This window comes from Bos grunniens, chromosome 1 (genome assembly GCF_055505025.1).
Source record: "Bos grunniens cultivar Pamir isolate PY7600 chromosome 1, Bosgru_T2T1.0, whole genome shotgun sequence".
Taxonomy (NCBI): Eukaryota; Metazoa; Chordata; class Mammalia; order Artiodactyla; family Bovidae; genus Bos; species Bos grunniens.
Window position 1 is genome coordinate 99937348 of NC_141165.1, and position 19212 is coordinate 99956559.

Consider the following 19212-nt stretch of genomic DNA (forward strand, 5'->3'; position numbering starts at 1 on the left):
TAATATTCATTAAAGCATAGCAGCCTCCAAGCTATTAAAGTACAGATGACAACATAGCCCCCCCCCCCTCAACTGGCCTCAACCTAACCCAGTTTGCTCAAACTGAAGTGAGATTTGCATTCCAAGAAATTGTGCAGGCCTTTTAGCTTATCTTTCCAGATTTTCAGTAACCTGGTGCTCAGTGACAATAACCTAGTCCTTTGCATTTATTTATATCCTTCTTTAATACTTAACTACTTAGAGAAACACTGGCAGTGATGGTACAGGTTATAGTTGGATGAATAGCATCCTAGTGGTCTTCAGAGGAGCTACAGGTAGAGCTAGGTCAGAGGTCACACCTCCAAACCTTCTGTCTCTCAGCCTGTCAACCAACAGGGGCACATCCTGCAAGGTGCTTTTCGGAGACTGTGGATTAATTTTCACAACAATCCCATGAGGAAGAACTAATTAACTCCATTTACAGAAGCTTAGACAGACTGAGAAATTTCCCAAGGTGTATAGCCAATACATGACAAAGCCAGAATTAAAACTGATATATGTTTGATTTTAAACTCAGGGTCAATCACTTCCCCGTTCTGCCTTCCCAGGGATGTGAGCTTACTGTGGGCTTGTGCCATAAAGGGAACCAGAAACTGAGAAATGAACCTGTTAGTAATACAAATGTTTTAAAATTCCTTTTCAATCTTGAATTACTCAGAAAAACAGTAAGATATACCAATTGTCAACATTTTGTGCTGGGCAACAATGTAGAGTTTCTGCCTTTAATACCCAGCTAGTTCTTTGTACCTCAACTCACTGGCTTTCCACCTAGTCAAGTGGAGAACAATAGATTGAATCCCAGTTAATCTAATCCCTCAGACTGATTGATGCTGGTCTGGGGATGACAAAATTGAGAATATGGATGAGTCTTTTATCATGGAAACATTGGAATACGTGGGGTATAGCTGAAAAGTCATCATGCTGTGCTCTGCGCCCATTGACCTGTTTGTCAATGAACAAGATGCCTCATCACGCTGAAATACACAGATCCAAGTTCAAGTATTCTTTGGAGATTGGATCTCCCGTAATTCAAGTATGTTAGTACTTTTAACCTTACTACAGAAATTTGGATATTGGGACAATAATCTACTTACTTGGTTTAATTTTAGAAAAGAATATAAACCTCCTATTTACTGAGGCAGACTACCAGCTGGAATGCCTTTTCTCAGAATCCTGTAAAAGTCTAATGTTTTGAGCTTAACACAATACTTGGAGTAAGCTGACTTAAAATATCCTCCCTCCAGCATCTTCCCACTCCCATTTGCACCCTTTACTTATGCAAACTAGCTTCCTTATAGTCTGAGGCTCCTTGTGCCAACATGCCAGTTGGAAAGTTGGAACAGAAACATAAAAAAGAACAACACAATTCTAGCTTCATGATACATGCCCTGATTTATCACCACCAGACTAGAAAGAGGCCAAGTGCCAGACAATAATGTTTACTAGGAAGTTCTGTGCTCAGTCTCTTCAGTCTTCTAAAATGCTCTTTTTAAAAAGAGGAGACTGGAAATGGTTACCATTTTAAACACTGTTTGAAGTACTGCCACGCTAGAAAATGAATGGGACATAGATGTCAATACACAGGGAAAGAGTCACTGAAATATGTTCGGATAATCAGCCTCCTTCACTTTGCAGCACTTTGTGTGCTGCAAACTCAAGGAGCAGATTGAATGTAAAGGAGAGTGTCTTTACCAATGGTGTGTGGGCTGCATCTAGCAGGGAACCACACCTCTAGCAGGAGTGATGGATGTAACCTGAGGAGCACTATGCTTCTACTACCTACTGGGCAGTAGTGGGGCTGGGGCTTCAGTGCCTTGATGAATTGGTACTGTAGTTATGGAGATGTGACATAAGCGTAAAACAAAATGGTAAATCAAGGAAATACATAAATTCCAGGTAAGCCATGCAGATAATAAGAAAGGTAATTAAAAGGAGAAAGTGATCGTTGTGGAATAGATGAGACTTTAAGGAGGATGCTGCATTTGAAGAATGACTCAGATTCTGATAAGGTGGAAGGGAGGGGAGGCGATTCTGGGTGAGAAGGGTGGCATGGATGAAGGTAAAGGAAGGAATGTGAGTGAATTATTCAGAGGCAGCACACATCCATGATGCTTTGGAGTACACTGCCTGTATATATTTATATAATATATATACTAATATGTACGCTTGATTCTCACTATTTTATGAGTTCATAGGGAAGTTGTTCCAAAGGTGAGAAAACCAAGGTTTAGAAGGTTAAAAGGCTTTGTTGAGGCTACAGAGTAGCCAGGGGTTGAACTAGGACAAAAATGCAGGTCTTCGGATTTTGACTACAGTCACCCTTTCTCTGTGCCCTTCAGGTTCCTCTCATTTCATAATTTAGCCCAGTCCAGCTACAGGGTGAAGAGGTCACATAAGGAAGGAATAGGAGGAAAGTTTAGCAAGAGAGAGCCTGAGGCCAGGTTGTGGAGGGCTAGAATCTAGGAAGTGAGTCATGCTAAATGAATGTCACCTCCCAGGTGGGTTAAGGCTTCCCTGGGCAAAGGGCTTGAGGTGAAAGTAAACTTCAGAGCCCTCTACTTATTTAAGTGCAGTTCCCACTGGGTATCCCCAGCCTAAGGCTACTATGTTCAGAGATACATGGGAGAAGCTGCCTGGCAGGATAAGGTTCGGTATGATTGTATATTCTCTGAAATTCTGTTGTGCACAAGGGGAAGAAAGAGACCAGAAGGGGCTTTGAGAACTCTTAAAATCCTGTTATAACATGCTCTGTCTGTGGACTGTAAGGGTCCATGAACGGAATGGAGTCTATGCATGGATCTGAAGTTTCAGAGCCAGGTAGTTATCAATCATCTAGCATATATTCTAAATATGAGCCTATCCTTCCTTGGGGGCTTCCCTGGTGGCTCAGACAGTGAAGAATCTGCCTGCAGTGCAGGAGACTGGGTTCAACCCCTGGGTTGGTAAGATCCCCTGGAGAAAGGCATGGCCGCCCACTCCAGTATTCTTGTCTGGACAATTCCGTGAAAAGAGGAGCCTGGCGGACTACAGCCATGGGGTCTCAAAGAGTCTGGCAGAACTGAGCAACTAACATTTTTACTTTCTTTCATCCTTCCTTTAGGTCAGGGAGTCCAAAATCATTACCAGGACATGTTACTTTCTTTTTTTTTTTTTACTATTTTGTGTTCTCACTTAAATAGTCATTTTATGTATTTCAAAATAGTGTATCTATGAGCAAAGAAAAGCCAAAAATAAAAGACTAAAATATACCAACTGAAAACAAAACACCTGGATGTGGACTACCATCAAAACTAAAGAAATATTTTCAAATGCCATGTAGCTAATTAAAAAACTAACAAAGCAAAAATACCATCACTGTATCTTTCTCTAGCCTCCTTAAATCTTTTTTAAGGCTAAGTGTGAATCAATGAATAAATTAAGGGAAAATTTTATTATTTTTCCTCTTGGGGAATTATATTTCTAAACCAAGCATTTCCTACCCACCCTGTCCATATGAAAAAGTACATAAACACAAAATCAAAAATAGATGAAATCATGTCTTCTTAAAATAAATAACAATCTGAGAAAACATAAACAAATGCTTCATCGTGGAAAAATCTTTGTTGATGTTCTACTCAAAAGCTATTGAACTCATTTTGATTTCCATGAAGGATAGTATTTTTGACAAGTACAGAGAATTCTTCGAAGGGAACGCCTGCAGGCCACAGTAAATACATTTTGGACAGAGCAAAATAAACAGCAAAATGAGCTGGGACCAGATTTATTACTATCTTGATAAAGTATTTGATAAAGAGTTTAACAACATGGTGAGACTTCCCTTCTGCAAAATGCCAAGCTAATAGCCACAAACTTCAGGAATATTTTGTAAGGTTAGACGGCACTAACTTTTTTTAAGCACTTTTTTCCAAAGTAGAACAGTGCTTGATAAATTGATCAAATGAAAGGAAGTGTATAGATGGGGGAACTCTCTGGTGGTCCAATTCAATCCCTGGTCTAGAGGTTGGCCTCTGAGCTAATGAGAAGCCTGCATAGGGTGACTAAACCGTGTTTTTTGCAGACATCAGCCGATTAAGCTGTTTAGGGTTAAAGAGATTAAAAAAAAAAAATCTAGTCATCATCAGAATAAAATTTCATGTCCTTCCACCTCAGGGCAAACAGCACATGCCCACACGTTCGTCAGACGTGCTACACAATCCTGGTTTCTGCTCAGGAAGAAGCTAGTAAAATTGGAGAAGACTCAGGAAAAGGCAACAAAATAATCACCATAGTAGAAAGGCTTTTATATCTGGCTAGATTACAGCGGTGAGGCATTCTTAGGGAGAGAGTTCAAGAGGAACCTTGAAAAATAAGAGAATCCTCATTTTATCCAAAATAGTGAAGTCTGTGTTTTCCCAGATAGCTGGTGACTAAAGCATCTCTTTTTATTGCTCTGTCTTCTTTTTCCTCAGGGGAAGTGAAGGGGTCAAATTGAGTGAGAGAGACACAGGGGCTAGGTGAAAAATGCCAGGTTTGAATTGGAAAGAAGACTGAACAGAAAGAGAAAAATTCATCCTCTTGGAGGGTTTTAGCATCACAGACATCCACCACGAGCTGCAGGCCCAGTGTGACAGTGATTATGTTCTGAGACAGAACTGGGCCAAAGGGCCATTCTAAAAATTCTCTGAATTTTACCTAATGAAAATTCTAAGCCGTGGAGTGTTTCATAGTGCCCAAGACCTGGCTATGAAACTCAGCCCTGTAAGATGTGAAATAATAGTGGTAGCCACCAAATTCACGAGTGTCTGAGCAGCCAATTAAGGCAATGAAGATCAAAATAAAGGAGAGAGATAGCATTTATTGGACAATTATTGCATGCCAAGTGTCATATAATGCCTACAACAAACAGCCTTGTGAAAGAAGTATTCCTGTGCAGAGTTCATAAATGAGAAAACCAAGATACATGGAGACTGATAATGAAGGCAAATGATAGTGGAAGTGAGTAGAAACTCTAAACTGTCTGGAATCATTTTTTTAAAAAGGCCTTTCCAAATGGTCTCTTTTGGCTTTAATTATGCTAACTATCCAACAAAATGATCCAGTTTAGGTGTCAGTCTAGTTTAGGAATGGCAACCTACTCCAGTATTCTCGCCTGGAGAATTCCCTGGACACGGGAGCTTGGTGGGCTACAGTCTGTAGGGTCACAAAGAGTTGTACATGACTGAGCGACTAACACACACATCCTGTCAGTCACCACCAGCCCTGTAGTCTAGATCATCCCTTTGATTTTTCCCTCAGTGTGAAACTATCACTGTGAGTTAATTGTTTTGCTTGCTTTTGCCCTCCTCCAGCTGATCACTGCTCCCAAGGCTGAAAACAGCATGTATGTGCAGCAGCGAGATGAGTATCTGGAAAGTTTCTGCAAGATGGCCACCAGGAAAGTCTCCGTGATCACCATCTTTGGCCCTGTCAGCAACAGCACCATGAAAATCGACCACTTCCAGCTAGGTTCTCTGAAACAACTTAATGATTATATTACTGATTTTCTCTTAGCTAAGGTGGGGCATGCCTTATGGGAGAGGTCAGTGGGGAATCAAAGGGAAAATTTGGGTTTCCAGAGGGCTATTTTCTTGTGGTAACAAAGGTCAGTCTGCCTAACTACTTATATAACTGTCCTGGATGGTTCTGGCTTAAGTTTTGGACACTAAAATGAAAAATATGCAAACTGTCTACAGTTTGAAAGTCAGTAAGATGGAGGACAAGGAGAGAAGTAATTCAGTGGGGCAGGGTGGAGGAGGTATTCTGATATAGAATAGCCAGAGAGGTATTCTGACACTTTCTTCTGTATCCTGAGTCTTCTTGCCTATGAGCAGCACCATCTGATCCTCCTTCAGCCTCTATGCTGTAGGTAACTCCCTCATAAATAGGGTCCCACACACCCTTCGGAGTCCTTGACTCTGGCCAGGCTTGGGGAGAGTGAGCGGGGGCTGAGAGAAGCTGTGAAACTAAATGGAAAGTCACTGGAAATACGGACTGAACGGCGCCCACATCCTTTTGGAAAGCAGAAGAATTTGGCTGAATGTAGAGGTTTCACAGTTTTTCATATTAATGATGATGTGAGGCATACAACTCAGTGTTGGGCAGCTAAGGTCTAACTCGCCGCGGTTCTTGTGGGAACATGGCAAATTTACTGTGAGTAGTTATGCCTCATGGTCAGAAGCCCCAGATCTGATCCACCCAGTTTCTTTTATAACTATTACATCTCTAGAGCTTTATTTTAAAACAAAAATCTTTCTTTCTTACATAATTTCTCTACTTTTGTTTACTGTTGTTTCAACTATAATGAAAATCCTTTTTGTGTCATTTGCATATCCTGCATATTTTTCATAAAATATATTTTGTCTGAAAGCACATAAAACATACTTTTTCCCATTAGTTAGCAATTTGTGAGGGAGTGGGGGGCCTTACCGCGGCATGTGGGAATCTTACTTCACCTACCAGGGATCAAACCCTTGCCCTCTCCTGTGGAAGTACAGGATCTTAACCATTATATCACCAGGGAAGTCCCTCCATTAATTAACATTTAACTTCATTAAATATAACATGTTACTTCATGGATTTTTCTGTCACATACTCTTAGTGCTATGAACATGTATCATTGTAATTAAGTCATGATAATGTCAGTTGATTTTTAACATAGTCTAGCTTTCTAAATCATATATATTTTTTTACTTTTGTAAAGACACTTAGTGTGAGATCTATCCTCAACTAATTTTTAAGTGTGCAATACAGTATTATTTACTATAGATACAGTGTTGGCCAGCAGGTCTCCCTAATTTATTTGGGTATGAAGTTTCAGCTGTGCATTCTCTATTTTTATTAGCTCATTTTTCCCTGAGATAGTTCAAAAGGAAAATAAATAGCATCCTTTCCAATGTCTTAGGAGCCCCTGGTGGCTCAGATGGTAAAGAGTCTGCCTGCAATGCAGGAGACCCGGGTTCTACCCCTGGGTCAGGAAGATTCCCCTTACAATGCATATGTTTTTCAAGGAGAACAAAAAGAGAGAGTGTTCTTACCAACAACAACCAATAACTATACAGGCAAAAGACACAAAAGAGGTTCTAGAGTCAAAGAGGTTCAAATCCACAGTCACAATGTATTTGCATGTAACCTTGAGCTAGTTAATGGTAACCCACTCCAGTATTCTTGCCTCGAAAATCCCTTGGACAGAGGAGCCTGGCAGGCTGCAGTCCATGGGGTCGCAAAGATTCGGACACGACTGAGCTTTATCATCTTTATCATCATCTTGAGCAAGTTACTTCCTAAGTCTCAGCTTAGAACATGGTTATATGCATTTCATAGGTGATGATGAGGATTTAATGCTGTTACTGTGGTCAATGAGCTGTCAGAGGGCCTAGAGCACTATAATTGAAAAATACTTGTAATTGCTTTCTGCTCATTAACAAGGAATCCTCACAGCTGCTCCTCAGGGTCAGGCTGCATTAATCCTGTCGGTGACAAAACTGAAGGCCTAGAGACTAATACTGCAAAGCCACATATTTGGTGCTTAACTGGGAGTCAACCTTTGGCTTCCAGTATTGTCAAATGGTAGCAGGAGCCAGTGAGCTTGATTATAATCCAGATGTCTTGAGAGGAAGTAGGCATACAATCCATTACAGAGACTTGCTGGCTGGTGATGAAAGGCTTCCTCCACCAGGTGTTCCTGGTGGCAAATGTGTCACCCATCAACTCACACAAAGAATTCTCGATCCTTATTTCAGAGAAGTTTGGAAAAATCATTATGTCTTCCACCTCGACCTGTGCATGGTCCTAACTGCTACAAACATCTGGTGCTGCCTTGGCAACATGTTAGCATGAATCCTGCTGTCTTTTAGACATCTGGATTGAATATGAACTGTAGAGGATGAAGATTTTCTTTTCTGCCTTATTGGAAGTCAGGTATTGTGATTTGGGTGTTTGCCACTCATTGAATGGCAGCTTGGACATGATTTGGGGGGCCTTTGATTTTGTTCCTCATCTAATTCCTGGAAGGCCTGTCTCTCCTTGTGTCATGTCCCAGGTTACCCTTATGGGAAAGGCTGTAATGCATTCAGCCAAGACTGGGAGTCAGCCATGAGAAAATAGAAGTTGGCATGCGCCATGGTCTCAGTAAACCAATCTCCAGCCTTGACCGATTTTCAGTTGGAAATCTATCAGATGGCCTTACTTTCCTTAAAAATAAATCAAGCACTCTCTACTCTTCCAGACTTTTACGGGGCCTTAAAAACAAAGGCCCACATCCAGCTACAGTGTAGGCTGTACTCACCAGCTGGTCCATCTTGCTAAATGTATTTGAATTATACGTGATGGACCTACAAACACCAGGAAGAGTTAAGATTTCAGTCATTAGCCTAATGAAAGTTATTCATTCTTAAGCAAATTCCAATGCAGAAGAAGCCTATCCAGTTTTGGCAGTCCAGAGTATATTAAATGTGAGGGTTTAGAATGACCTAACATACACACACACACAAACACACAAATTAAAAATAAAGAAAAAAAAATTTTTAAGATAAAATATAGAGTGACCTAACACATAAAGGCATTCTTAATTGTCAGACATATTTAAAATATCAATTTGAAATAGGAATATTGGTGTCTATGCTAAGAGGATGGATTATAGAGGAAGTTTGTCAGGTGGGAAGGAGTTGCTGGCTAAAGGCATTTTATTACAGAATGAAAAGAGAAGAGGGAGGAAAACATAGCGGGCATGTATATATGTATAGATGCTTCCCTGGTGGCTCAGACGGTAAAGCGTCTGCCTGCAATGTGGGAGACCCGGGTTTGATTCCTGGGTCGGAAGATCCCCGGAGAAGGAAATGGCAATCCACTCCAGCACTCTTGCCTGGGAAATCCCATGGACGGAGGAGCCTGATAGGCTACAGTCCATGGGGTCGCAAAGAGTCGGACAGGACTGAGCGACTTCACTTTCACTTTCTTTCATATATGTATATTTATATGCTTAGCAAAATATATAGGTGAAAAATATTTTTGACGCTGGTATTGATCACTAAACTTTAAGAGCTAAAACATAGGACATTTTTGCGGGGGGAAAGACAATTTTTTGATAGCTTCTTCTAAAGGAAGGAAAAAAGGAAGGAGGAAGAGTTGGTGGAAGTGGAATGTGGCAACAAGGAGAGGCAGTACTGATTCCTTATTCATATGAGTAGGGAATTTCTAGGTGAGTCTCTGGAGTAACTTTTATACCTGAGTCTGATAGAATCCATTTCAGCCTATAATACTCTGTCTTTGATCCTGTTGAGAATTGTCCTTTATGGACAACCTCACAATCATCTGGATCCATAACAAGGCAGAAATACTGCTTCCCCACAGAAGCATCTGAAAAATTGACCCTTTGTCCCAATTCCTCCCTTCTTCAGTGGTGACAATGCCTAGCAGCTGCCTTCTCTAGACCCTGCCATTCTGTGCTAGGAGACAAGGCTGGGTGAGTGATCAGACTTCCAAACAATGCCTTTGGTGTCCCTCTCTGTTTGTTCAGGTTTTGATTATCACTCTGTCCCCTAACTTGTGTCATCACCCATTGCACTGCCTCTAACATCAAGCTTATCGCTGTCAAGATCAACCCCTGACAAGCAAGGGGTTAAAAGTGCCTGATAAGTCAAGTGTATAAAACAAGCGCTTGAAGAATGTGTGAAGGGACAAGCTTATCCAGTTGCAGTTATCACAGTATTGTATGTATCACAGAGTTTTGAAAAGGGAGTGGATTTAAAGGAAGAGCCTTGAAACTGAGTAGATTTTTTTTGATAGATGATGACTCTATCAAAAGTACTTTTTGTTTTTATTCAGTTTTTTAAACAAATGATACATTTTTTGGATTCCAAAGTCAAACACTATATAAAAAGGCATTAACAGACAAGTCTTACACCCATTCTTGACCCTTATTATTCTCTGCTCGCACAGTAATATTTATGATTCCTTGTTAATCTGTTTAATGGCCTCTTTATGCAAACACAAATAAATATAGATACCTATAATTCCCCTTCTCTTTTTTAAACAGAAAATTGTTTTATTACCTTGAGTAGGAAAAAAAAAATTTTTTTTTTGTTGAAATATAGCTGATTTACAATGTTGTATTAGTTCCAGGTGTATAGCGAAGTGATTCGTGTATATATAATTATAAACTCTTTTTCAGATTCTTTTCTGTTACAAATTATTACAGAACATTGAATTCAGTTCCCTGTGCTACCCAGTAGTTCCTTATTCTTTTTCCCTTCTTTTTTTTTTCCTTGTGTTTTTTTTTTTTTTAATTTTATTTTATTTTTAAACTTTACATAATTGTATTAGTTTTGCCAAATATCAAAATGAATCCGCCACAGGCATACATGTGTTCCCCATCCTGAACCCAATCAGTTCAGTTCAGTTGCTCAGTCGTGTCCAACTCTTTGTGACCCCACAGAAGCATCTGAAAAATTGACCCTTTGCCTCAAAGGGTCTGCAGCATGCCAGGCTTCCCTGTCCATTACCAATTCCCAGAACTTGCTCAGACTCATGTCCATAGAGTTGGTGAGGGCATCCAACCATGTCATCCTCTGTCGTTTCCTTCTCCTCCTGCCTTCAATCTTGCCCAGGATCGGGGTCTTTTCTTATGAGTCAATTCTTCACATCAGGTGACCAAAGTATTAGAGCTTTAACTTTAGCATCAATTCTTTCAATGAATATTCAGTACTGATTTCCTTTAGGATTGACTAGTTTGATCTCCTTGGAGTCCAAGGGACTCTCAAGAATTTTCTCCAACATCACAGTTCAAAAGCATCAATTCCTCTGCACTCAGCTTTCTTTATGGTCCATCCATACATGACTACTGGAAAAACCATAGCTTTGACTAGACGGACCTTTGTTGGAAAAGTAATGTCTCTGCTTTTTAATATGCTGTCTAGGTTTGTCATAGCTTTTCTTCCAAGGAGCAAGCACTTTTAATTTCATGGCTGCATTCACCATCTGCAGTGATTTTGGAGCCCAAGAAAATAAGGTCTGTCACTGTTTCCATTATTTCCCCATCTATTTGCCATGAAGTGATGGGACCAGATGCCATGATCTTAATTTTTTTGAATGTTGAGTTTTAAGCCAACTTTTTTACTCTCCTCTTTCACTTTCATCAAGGGGCTCTTTAGTTCCTCTTTGCTTTCTGCCATAAGGGTAGTGTCATCTACATATCTGAGGTTATTGATATTTCTCTGGGCAATCTTGATTCCAGCTTGTGATTCATCCAGCCTGGCATTTTGCATGATGTACTTTGCATATAAGTTAAATAAACAGGTGACAATATACAGCCTTAACATACTCCTCTCCCAATTTGGAACCAATCTGTTGTTCCATGTCCGGTTCTAACTGTTGATTCTTGACCTGCATACAGATTTCTCAGGAGACAGGTAAGGTGGTCTGGGATTTCCATCTCTTGAAGAATTTTCGACAATTTGTTATGATCCACACAATCAAAGACTTTAGCATAGTCAGTGAAGCAGAGTAGATGTTTTCCTGGAATTCTCTTGGTTTTTCTATGATCCAGCTGATGTTGGTAATTTGATCTCTGGTACAAATATTATATATCTGTTTTGTATTTTTTTTTTTCACCTAAGTGTATTTCCCGGAGATCTTTTCTTATGAGTACACAGAGATCTTTCTCATTCTTTATTAAGTCATACTGAGATTCTACCATAGTTTATTTAACCACTCCCCTTGTTGAGTAACATTCGGATTGCTCTCAGTATATTGTTATTATAAACAATTTCAGACTTAACCTTGTACACATATCACTCTATGTATGTGGGTATTTCTTTACAATAGATTCTGAGAAGTAAGATTGTTGGGTCAAATGGAAAGTGTATCTAGCTTTGGTAGATATCACCAAATTTCTCTCCATGTAAGTTGTATGATATTGCAAAACCACCAGAAATGTGTAAGAATGTCCATATCTCCAAACATCTTCAACAGAATGTATGATTAGACTTGTGAATGTTTTTAGCCAATGCTGTATGTGAAAAATGGTATCTTAGTGTGGTATAGAATTGGGTTGCATTTCTCTTTTTATAAATGTGATTGAAGATTTTTTTCATATGTTTCAGGCAACTTTATATTTTGTTTTTAGTGTCCTTTGCTTATTTCTCCATTGGGTTGTTGGTCTTTTTAATCTCAATTTATAGGTATTCCTTATAAGATACTGACCCAGTTTGGGGGTGGAGTTCAGGAGTTTGTTTTAAAAGTGTTTCTCAAGTGATTCTGATTTGCAGTTAAATTTGGTCTAGAGCAGAAAGTTGAGTGGCAGAGAGAAGGGAAGAGAGGTCTAGAAATGTAGATTGGCACCCAATTTTAGATAATTTCAAATACCAGGAGAGAGAATTCAAACTTAATTTGGTAAATTAAGTGAAGTCACTAAAGATTTCTACACATATTTTTCAAATAAATTTCAAATAACTTCTTAGGTTTAGTAGTCAGTCTGTAGGACAGAAAAGCCCCTGACAGGACACATTCTTCATGGATAAGACAAATTGTTCGTTCTAGGGACCAAATGCAACCTTCAGCTTTGAGATGAGAAATGGCCAGGCTAGTGCCACATACTCATTCGATTCAGTCACTCACTCATCCCACAACTGGGTGCTAGGCAGGGAAACAACTCACTCATAGAGTAAAACAGAAGGGAACAAGCAGATTGACAACAAAGTTAGTTAAATTTATCCATTATCAACTAAAAACAATTCAGCCTCTGCTGGAGTCTTTACTTCCAGATTTATCCAAAATGCAACCAAGAGATTTTTGGTCTATATTGACTTCTTGAATAGGATAATTATATTTTAAGTGCCTTATAAGTATGTTTTATTTACATTGTGCATTACTTCAGGACAGGGTTTATTAAGGTCTGGTGGTGCAGCAAAGTCAGAATGTCAAAGGAAAATGGAATATATTACTCATTCATTACCCAAAGAGGAAACTGCACCACACCTCACAAGGTCATGGGAGGAACACCAAGTTTTGGTCAGGAAGCAGAAGCCAGAGTGAAGAGAGAGCCTAGACCATGGTTATTATTGGGGTTTCCATGGGAAACACAAGGTGTTCACCCAGCTGGTTAGGCTTGGGGCTGTAGGGTATTACCTAATTGTCTGGTTCCTGGCCCTGAGACAACTGATTGGTGCTCCTCGGGCCATGAGCCAGATAGATCTGGGTCCAAGGATTGTAATTTTACATGCACTCCAGGTGCTCATGATGAAGGTATACAGTGAATCCTACTTTGAAAAACTGCCAGAGCAGATTTGGAGCTCCTGAAGCAAACAGAGAGCTGAAGTTGTCCCAGGACACTGGAGGAATGGCCTGAATTTAGGGATGAGAAGGAGGAGGAGGAGAAACCATGGGTATCACAGAGAGGCAGCAGTCACAGCTGGAGGCTTTAGATACAATGCCTGGCATACAGTTCGTATTTAATAAGTTGCCTTTGAAGCTGAATTTTTCTGCAGTGTCATTGCTGTCTATAGTCAGACATGGAAAAACAAATACATGAAGAAACTTACTACTACCTGAATTTAACCACTGACTTTTTGGAGTTGGAGTTCTTAAAGGGTGAGAAACTAGGCAAGTGCTTCATTTATAGGGCCAGTCCTCATCAGCACACAGCAGAGCTCACCCTCCCTGCTGTCCCTCCTCAAAGATCTTAGGTCCAGGGGCAGATTCTGTGAAATGACCAAATCCCACAAAATGGGCTTGGATCTATGAATCATTTTAGCTGGATTGGGACCATGTGGACAATTTATAGGATGTATTCTAAGGAAATGGCAACCCACTCCAGTGTTCTTGCCTGGAGAATCCCAGGGACAGGGGAGCCTGGTGGGCTGCCGTCTAAGGGGTCGCACAGAGTCGGACACGACTGAAGTGACTTAGCATTCTAAGGAATGTTTGCTTTTAAACCCTGTCACCCTTGACGAAGACTAGAGAGCTTTGGCAGAATCTGGATAAATTTAATAAGAAGTTTCAAATGAATAAAAGCAAAAATGAATGTATGTTGAGGATTAAAAATAGCAGTTCCTAGGTTCAAGATAAAATCTGATTTGTACAGTGTTAAAATCAGAACATTAGTTGTTAAAGATGCTTACAAATCAGTTTTTTAATGATTTCCTTCATCATCATGCTGCTGCTACTGCTAAGTCGCTTCAGTCGTGTCCGACTCTGTGCGACCCCATAGATCGCAGCCCACCAGACTCCCCCATCCCTGGGATTCCCCAGGCAAGAACACTGGAGTGGGTTGCCATTTCCTTCTCCAATGCATGAAAGTGAAAAGTGAAAGTGAAGTCGCTAAGTCATGTCTGACTCTTATCGACCCCATGGACTGCAGCCCACCACGCTCCTCCATCCATGGGATTTTCCAGGCAAGAGTACTGGAGTGGGGTGCCATTGCCTTCTCCGATATTAATATTATTAATCACAAAATAAAATATGCTCCTTGTTAAAATTTAAATAATATAGGCTCACATAAAGTAAACAAAGTTTCTACCTCACCTTTTCTCACTCCCCAGAGATAACTATTATTATTAGCTCTATGTACTTCTGGACTTTTTCCTATGTATATTCCCATATGGATGTATTTTATTTTGCTTTATTTCCTTTTAACCAAGAATACCATCATACTTCGGAGAAGGTAATGGCACCCCACTCCAGTACTCTTGCCTGGAAAATCCCATGGATGGAGGAGCCTGATAGGCTGAAGTCCACAGGGTCACTAAGTCGGGCACGACTGAGCGATTTCACTTTCACTTTCATGCATTGGAGAAGGAAATGGCAACCCACTCCAGTGTCCTTGCCTGGAGAATCCCAGGGACGGGGGAGCCTGGTGGGCTGCCGTCTATGGGGTCGCACAGAGTTGGACACGACTGAAGCGACCTAGCAGCAGCAGCAACAACATCATACTTCATATTTTATTCTTCAAGTTGCTATTTTTACACAATAGATAAACTAAACAAAAGCCAACAGCATGAAGAACCTAACAATTCTTTTAAATTAACATATTTTATTAATGATAGTATTCTTTCCCCTCTCATTATGATCTACTTGGGAGAATCAAGCTTCTTACTTATATACTTTCAACAATCTTAATCAAGTAAACCAAAGTAATACCTAAATTATAATTGCCCCCTTTATATCAGTAAAAGCAGAATAGTCTGTGATACTTAGCTACATAAGCTTTGTAGCTACAATATTGTGTTTTTTTCTACTGTAGTACTATTCATTGGGTAACAGTGTTGATAATAACCAATAAATTTCCTTCTGTAATAGATTTATTATTACATATTTGCTAACTTTAACATTTGTAAATTTTTTTTAAATACAGGGGATTATTCTACCAATAAAAAATTTAATAAGGTTGAGGGAAGCACTGTGACCTGTATGGGAGGAAAGAAGTAAATAAGCCCTTCTATTACTTCCAAGTGTTTTCCAGGCATGGTATTAATAGTTTGTCATGTTCATACTTCCCATTAACCCAGTGGCACCTGCAGGACCCAGTCTGAATTATAGTAGTTCTCAGGCTTGATGTTTGAAATATATATATATATATATAATATTAAGAACTTCTATAAATTGGGTAACATTTTACTTAACCTTGTATTCACTTACAAAATTTATCATATGAATAGATTGATTTTTTGGAGTCAAATGACCAGATTTGAACATAGGCTTTTTATTTTTCTCTATGGCAATGACTGGAGAATTCCATGGTCAGAGGAGCCTGGCTGGCCACAGTCCATGGGGTTGCATAGAGTCGGACACGACCGAGTGACTAACACACACACACATAGCAATGACGCAGTTCACTGTGTCCCAAAAAAATGCTCTAATAAAAGGAAGGAACACAGCAATTTTAGAGTTAAATAAATAACTAAAACTAAAATAAAATTTTAAGTGAAATAAAGCTTAAGCAAAGAATCTGGGTCTGTTCCCCTGGTAAGTCACAGTAATGACTCATCCCCAGATTGAGTTGGCAGTCTTCTTCCAGGAATGACTCAGTAGCTTCATTTGAACATTGCTCCTTCTGATTCACTATAACCAGGGTGGGCAGAGATGGGGTTTGATCATCTTTGGAAGAGTGACTTTCAAAATGAGCTTATTTATTTATTTGTTTCTATATTTGTTCACTTTGGAAACATTGGTTCAAACAAAGTACTATTTGAATGTGTGCAACTAATGAAAGCAGTTCTGATTAACTCGGGATGGAGGCTCAGATCCTCCACCCTTTAGTTCCCACTGATTTCTGGTCACATCCATATTTATTCACATTTCATTTGCCTTAAGACAATGAGAAACCTATGCGAGTCGTGGATGATGAGGACTTGGTAGACCAGCATCTCATCAGCGAGCTGAGGAAGGAGTATGGAATGACCTACAATGATTTCTTTATGGTGCTCACGGACGTGGACCTCAGAGTCAAGGTATGGGTTCCTGTTTGGGATAGTCAGTGCCATTCCTTAAGAGAGAAACTCATTTTGGGGGGATCAGTGAGTCTATTACACATATGACTGAGCACAAATTATTTCATAAATGGGAAATTTTGGAAATGGTCCAAATAGTTACCACTGTCCTCTAGAATTTGTGGTCTATGGAAAATATTGGATTGGATGACCCCCTGTAGCTCAGTTACTTGACTCAGACTAAATTCTTCTGTAACATTAAAGTCATGCATTCACCAGACACTTGTTGAATAGCTATGATGTGTCAGACCCTGGTGATAAAAAATGAAGAGCATTTAGCTTCTGTTTTAAGAAAACTCAGATTTAATATAGGCATACTCTGGAAGAACCTGGAAATTTATCTCCTGATTCAGCATGGGCAAGACGGTAGGGCTTTACACCCAATATCTTCCTATGATAGGGACAAAAGTTCTGAACCATGAAAAATTATGCCATGTAGTCATAATAATAATAATAACAATAATAACTAACTTTATTGAGTTCTTTCATTATGCCAAGCACTCACCTCAGATGTTTACAATTCTCATCTCAAACCTCTAAGAGAAATAACAAGTATTATCTTTGTTTCAAAGAGGCCAGGAATCTAGAGTCGTTAAGTAACTTGCCTAACTTCACCCAGTTAATGTTAGACTTCATATGCACACAGATTGGTTCCAGAGCCCATGCTTACATGAAAATCCTTAGGAAAAAGGCTTCCTGGGCTATTAGAATACCTGGTTCAGCCTGAAGCATTTTTCTGGATCTGGAGAGAGATCCCTTCAATAATTCATTCTGCTTTTGTGTTTTGCCACCTCTAATGTTAAAGGTTGGACTAGATGATCCCTAAGGTGTCTGCCAGCTTACACATTTCATGATTTACTAAAGTCCCATTGAGGGCACAGCTCCAAGCCATGTCCAGACTTCTCTCTCTAGCTTACGCTGATTACGCTCAGCCAGCTCCCAAATCCATTTCAGGTTGCTGTTCTAAGTCCAGACAGCTTTGAGGCAGGAAACTGATTTTCATTATCCTTAACTTAGATTTCCAAAATTTTTTTCTGAGGATACATTAGCAAACATGACCTAATTTTAAGTAATGCTCACTCAATAAAATAGTCCCTGGGAATCACAAAGAGTTTATATAGATTGTTTATTCATTTATTTATTTGCTTTTTTGGTTGTGCCACAAGGCATGTGTAATCTTCCCCCAACAAGGATCAAACCCATAGCCCCTGCATTGGCAGCATGGAGTCTTAACTAACCCTGGGCCACTAGGGGCGTCCCATGTAGATTCCTGATGACCACAGAGCAGGCATCCTTCTGGTGGAAAATTACCTTTATTGCTGAGGTCAGATACTCTTACATGTTCTTGCATTTGATTTTTTGTGTTAGGTACAGAGTTTCTGACTTTCCAATCGTGTAATGAACAGGAACCAGGTTAGTTCCAGAGATAGGGAAGTAAATCTAGGATATGTGTGGTGAAGAAGGCATGGACCCTTTCCAATAAAAAGAGTTAAGAAGAAATCCTCATGGAAGGTAAAGGAAGTTGTTTCATGGATTCAGAACCTCAAAACATCAGCAGAGGTACTATTGCAGGAGAGAGTTTATAAACGAATGAGCCCTCCAGGCTCTGTTTTCCCCAGAGCTCCCATGAATTCTCCCAGGCTCTCCACCCTTTGGACAGAGGGAAGAAACACCTTTAATGCATTATATACTTCTTACTTTTCCTTCAACAGCAATATTATGAGGTGCCTATAGCAATGAAGTCTGTGTTCGATTTGATCGATACTTTCCAGTCCCGAATCAAAGACATGGAAAAGCAGAAGAAGGATGGCATCATTTGCAAGGAAGACAAGAAGCAGTCACTGGAAAACTTCCTATCCAGGTACATCTTTGGAGACACCTAGGAAGAAGGCAGGAGAGCGTTCTGAGTGAGCTAATGAAACCCCAGAGAAACACAAAGCAGAACGTGTCTGTTCAGGGTGACCTTCCCTGTGAGAAGGGGAAGTGTCTGTGCTTCACAGCACTCTGCCCGGTAGGCTTATTCTTGTCCTGTTGGAAGTGGCTCTGGCTGCAAGGCTGGCTGGGATCAGATCCAAGCTTGAGTGTCGATTTGGTGGCTTTGGATAAGTCTTTTCTTTCTCTTCTGCTTTTTTTTTTTGGCACACTGATACATACTTCTGATTTTCTGTGAGGGTTAATTCATTCAGTTAATTTGGGGGGCTTTGTATATTGTATTTATATTTATTGGGCCCTTTCTAGTTCCAAATGGGATTTGGAACACTGCTTGATTTTCTGCTTCCTTCCAACTCTGCAGAGAACAACAGAAGTTCCACTAAGACCTTAAAAGGAGAAATTCTCTTGACCCAGATGCCTGATCCCTTGGGGAGTGTGGTTTGTTGAAAACCCTTGTAGAGAAACTCCGGTACATACACAAAAAAGTGTTTTTAAAAAAATCACTCTACTTTTTCCCTTCTTCATCCCTTCTCTCATGATGGATGAAAATTCTACAGATATTTGGGACTTTAAGGGGTGCAGGGATGCAGAAATTTCACCTACAGCAGCAAAAATTCTATGATTAGGAAATAGATAATCTGAATTCCTCTAGATTCGGGAAGCTTGGGTCTCTTAGGAAATAACATCATGATGCGTTTTAAAGAGCACAGGACTCACCATTCATCCAAGTTTTCAGTTTATA

General features: G+C 39.9%; 1 protein-coding gene across 4 annotated transcripts in view; it reads left to right on the forward strand.

Moving 5' to 3' along the window:
- Window positions 1-19212, forward strand: part of CCDC80 (coiled-coil domain containing 80) — a 101042-nt gene that overhangs the window by 71011 nt on the left and 10819 nt on the right. For all 4 annotated transcript variants that reach the window (XM_086406525.1, XM_086406547.1, XM_086406552.1 and 1 more), the window contains 3 exons: window positions 5367-5523; window positions 16363-16499; window positions 18251-18399. In XM_086406525.1, coding sequence (XP_086262651.1) covers window positions 5367-5523; window positions 16363-16499; window positions 18251-18399 — 443 coding nt within the window. The remainder of the gene's footprint in view (window positions 1-5366; window positions 5524-16362; window positions 16500-18250; window positions 18400-19212) is intronic.